This window comes from Coturnix japonica, unplaced genomic scaffold, assembly GCF_001577835.2.
Source record: "Coturnix japonica isolate 7356 unplaced genomic scaffold, Coturnix japonica 2.1 chrUnrandom862, whole genome shotgun sequence".
NCBI lineage: Eukaryota > Metazoa > Chordata > Aves > Galliformes > Phasianidae > Coturnix > Coturnix japonica.
The window spans coordinates 10,307-14,275 of record NW_015440217.1 but is presented as its reverse complement, the minus strand read 5'-3'; the positions used below and the strand labels follow the sequence as shown (position 1 = coordinate 14,275).

At 56.8% G+C, this 3,969-nt stretch overlaps 1 protein-coding gene across 1 annotated transcript; it reads right to left on the bottom strand.

Annotated features, from left to right (window-relative positions):
• Nucleotides 1-250: 250 nt before the first annotated feature.
• On the bottom strand, nucleotides 251-2,936 carry LOC107307757 (hypoxia-inducible factor 3-alpha-like). The gene is made up of 3 exons (XM_032441941.1): nucleotides 2,840-2,936; nucleotides 1,429-1,565; nucleotides 251-349 (listed from the first exon to the last, which is right to left on the bottom strand). Exons 1-3 carry the CDS (start codon nucleotides 2,934-2,936, stop codon nucleotides 251-253), a joined length of 333 nt encoding a protein of 110 aa, XP_032297832.1.
• Between the last annotated feature and the right edge of the window lie 1,033 nt (nucleotides 2,937-3,969).

Here is a 3,969-nt window from a genome sequence, read left to right as displayed (position 1 = left end):
TTCCTATGGGGTCCTATGGCGTCGAGGGTGGGGTTATGGGGTCTATGGGGCTCCTGGGGGGAGCTAGGGTGTCACTATGGGGCATAACGGGGGTTCTATGGGGTCTATGGGGGATATTGTTGGTCCTATGGGTTTTCAAATGGGGCTTTGGGGGCTCGATGGGGTTTCAATGGGGCTCTATGGGGCTCTATGGGGTTTCAATGGGGCTCTATGGGGTTTCAATGGGGCTCTATGGGGTTTCAATGGGGCTCTATGGGGTCTGACCGTGTCGGGGGCTCAGTGCGTCGTGCAGCTCCTCGTGGTCACACGGGTGCACGAAGTCGAACACGCTGTGACCGATCAGCTCCAGCTGGGGGGGGTGAGTGTGCAAGGCCTTGCACGAGGAACCCTTGCACACCCACCCCTTGCACACCCACCCTTTGCACGAGGGCACCTTGCACACCCACCCATTGCACACTCACCCCTTGCACACTCACCCCTTGCACGAGGTCCCCTTGCACACCCACCCCTTGCACGAGGAGCCCTTGCACACCCACCCCTTGCACAAGGACCCCTTGCACACTCACCCTTTGCACACTCCCCCCTTTGCACGAGGACCCCATGCACACCCACCCCCTTACACACTCACCCCCTTGCACACTCATCCCTTTGCACGAGGACCCCTTGCACACCCACCCCTTGCACACACACCCCTTGCACACTCCCCCCTTTACACAAGGACCCCTTGCACACTCCCACTTTGCACACCCACCCCTTGCACACTCACCCCTTTGCACACCCACCCCTTGCACATTCACCCCCTCCCATTTCACAACACACACACTCCCCCTTTGCACACCCACCCCTTGCACACCCACCCATTACACACTCACCCCTTGCACACTCACCCCCTCCCATTTCACAACACAAGCACTTCCCCCTTTGCACACCCACCCCTTGCACGATGACCCCTTACACACCCACCCCTTACACACCCACCCCTTGCACACCCACCCCTTGAACACCTACCCCTTGCACACACACACCCTTTACACAAGGACCCTTTGCACACTCATCCCCCCCTTTGGACACTCCCCCCTTTGCACACCCACCCTTTGCACGAGGACCCCTTGCACACCCACCCCTTGCACACTCACCCCCCTTTGCACACCCACCCCTTGCACACACACCCCTTGCACATTCCCCCCTTTACACAAGGACCCCTTGCACACTCCCCCTTTGCACACCCACCCCTTGCACACCCATCCCTTGCACACTCATCCCCCCTTGCACACCCACCCTTTGCACACTCACCCCTTGCACACTCACTCTATCACAACTCCCCCCTCCCATTTCACAGCACAAACACTCCCCCCTTTGCACTCTCCCCCCTTGCACACCCACCCCTTGCACACCCACCCCTTGCACACCCACCCCTTGCACACTCACCTGGCCCAGCCCCAGCAGCCTGCTGACGTTCTCAGACAGGAAGATCATGTCCCCCCCGTCGCTCAGCACCATCAGGAACCCGCTGAGCGCGCGTGCGTAACACACGTCCACATCCTCCGCTGCGGCCGCCCATGTCCCTTTAAGAGATGGGTTATGGGGTGGGTTATGGGGCACTAACAGCCCCATAGAGCCCATAGAGCCCTATAGAGCCTCATAGAGCCCTATAGACCCCCATAGAGCCCTATAGACCAACATTGACCCCATAGCCCATCCATTGACCCCATAGACCTTCCATTGACTCCATAGCCCTTCCATTGACCCCATAGACCTTACATTGACCCTACAGACCCTCCATTGACCCCATAGCCCCTCCATTGACCCTATAGACCTTCCATTGACCCCATAGACCCTCCATAGACCCCATAGACCCTCCATAGACCCCATAGACCCTCTATTGACCCCATAGACCCTCCATTGACCCTATAGACCTTCCATAGACCCCATAGACCATACATTGACCCCATAGACCTTCCATTGACCCCATAGACCTTCCATTGACCCCATAGCCCCTCCATTGACCCCCATAGACCTTCCACTGACCCCATAGACCTTCCATTGACCCCATAGACTCTCCATTGACCCCATAGCCCCTCTATCGACCCCACAGACCCTCTATTGACCTCATATACTCTCTATTCACCCCATAGTCCCTCCAATGACCCTACAGACCTTCCATTGACCCTACAGACCCTCTATTGACCCCATTGACCCCATAGCCCCTCCATTGACCCCATAGACCCTCCATAGACCCCATAGCCCCTCCATTGACCCCATAGACCCTCCACTGACCCCACAGCCCCTCCATTGACCCTACAGACCTTCCATTGACCCCATAGACCCTCCATTGACCCCACAGACCCACGTACACCCTCTATTGACCCCATAGACCTTCCATAGACCCCATAGACCCCATAAGACCCCCCCTTATCCTTTATAGGGTCGACCTTTTGGGGTCTCATCGTCCATTGACCCCATAGCCCCTCCATTGACCCCATAGCCCCTCTATCGACCCCATAGCCCCTCCATTGACCCCATAGCCCCTCCATTGACTCTACTGACCCCATAGACCCCATAAGACCCCCCTATCCTTTATAGGGTCTCCCTTTTGGGGTCTATCCATCCATTGACATCATAGCCCCTCCATTGACCCCATAGACCTTCCATTGACTCTACTGACCCCATAGACCCACGTACACCCTCTATTGACCCCATAGCCCCTCTATCGACCCCATAGCCCCTCCATTGACCCCATAGACCCATGTACACCCTCCATTGACCCCATAGACCCTCTATCGACCCCATAGACCCCACAGACCCTATAAAACCCCCCTTATCCTATATAGGGTCTCACCGGCGGCCAGCAGGCGGTGCACCCTGAGGTAGCTGATGGTGAGTCTCATGATGGAGGCCTTGTCCAAGTGTGCGCTNTAGCTGATGGTGAGTCTCATGATGGAGGCCTTGTCCAAGTGTGCGCTGACCCCTCGTGCGAAGGGCAGCCCATAGACCCTCCATTGACCCCATAGCCCCTCTATCGACCCCATAGACCTTCCATTGACCCCATAGCCCCTCCATTGACTCCACTGACCCCATAAGACCCTCTATTGACCCCATAGACCCTACAGCCCCAAACAGACCCTTCACTGACCCCATAGCCCCTCCATTGACCCTATAGCCCATCCATTGACCTCATAGCCCCTCTATCGACCCCATAGACCTTCCATTGACCCCATAGCCCATCCATTGACCCCATAGCCCCTCCATTGACCCCATAGCCCCTCCATTGACCCCATAGTCCCTCCATTGACCCCATAGCCCCTCCGTTGACTCTACTGACCCCATAGCCCATCCATTGACCCCATAGACCCACGTACACCCTCTATTGACCCCATAGCCCCTCCATTGACCCCATAGCCCCTCCATTGACCCCATAGACCTACGTACACCCTCTATTGACCTCATAGCCCCTCCATTGACCCCATTGACCCCATAGCCCCTCCATTGACCCCATAGACCTTCCATTGACCCCATAGCCCCTCTATTGACCCCATAGCCCCTCCATTGACCCTAAAGCCCCTCTATCGACCCCATAGCCCCTCTATCGACCCCATAGCCCCTCCATTGACCCCATAGACCCACGTACACCCTCTATTGACCCCATAGACCCTCTATCGACCCCATAGCCCCTCCATAGACCCCATAGCCCCTCCATTGACCCTATAGCCCCTCTATCGACCCCATAGCCCCTCCATTGACCCTATAGCCCCTCTATCGACCCCATAGCCCCTCTATCGACCCCATAGCCCATCCATTGACCCCATAGACCTTCCACTGACCCCATAGACCCACGTACACCCTCTATTGACCCCATAGCCCCTCCATTGACCCTATAGACCCTCTATTGACCCCATAGACACACGTACACCCTTCATTGACCCCATAGACCTTCTATTGATTCCACTGACCCCATAGACCCACGTACAC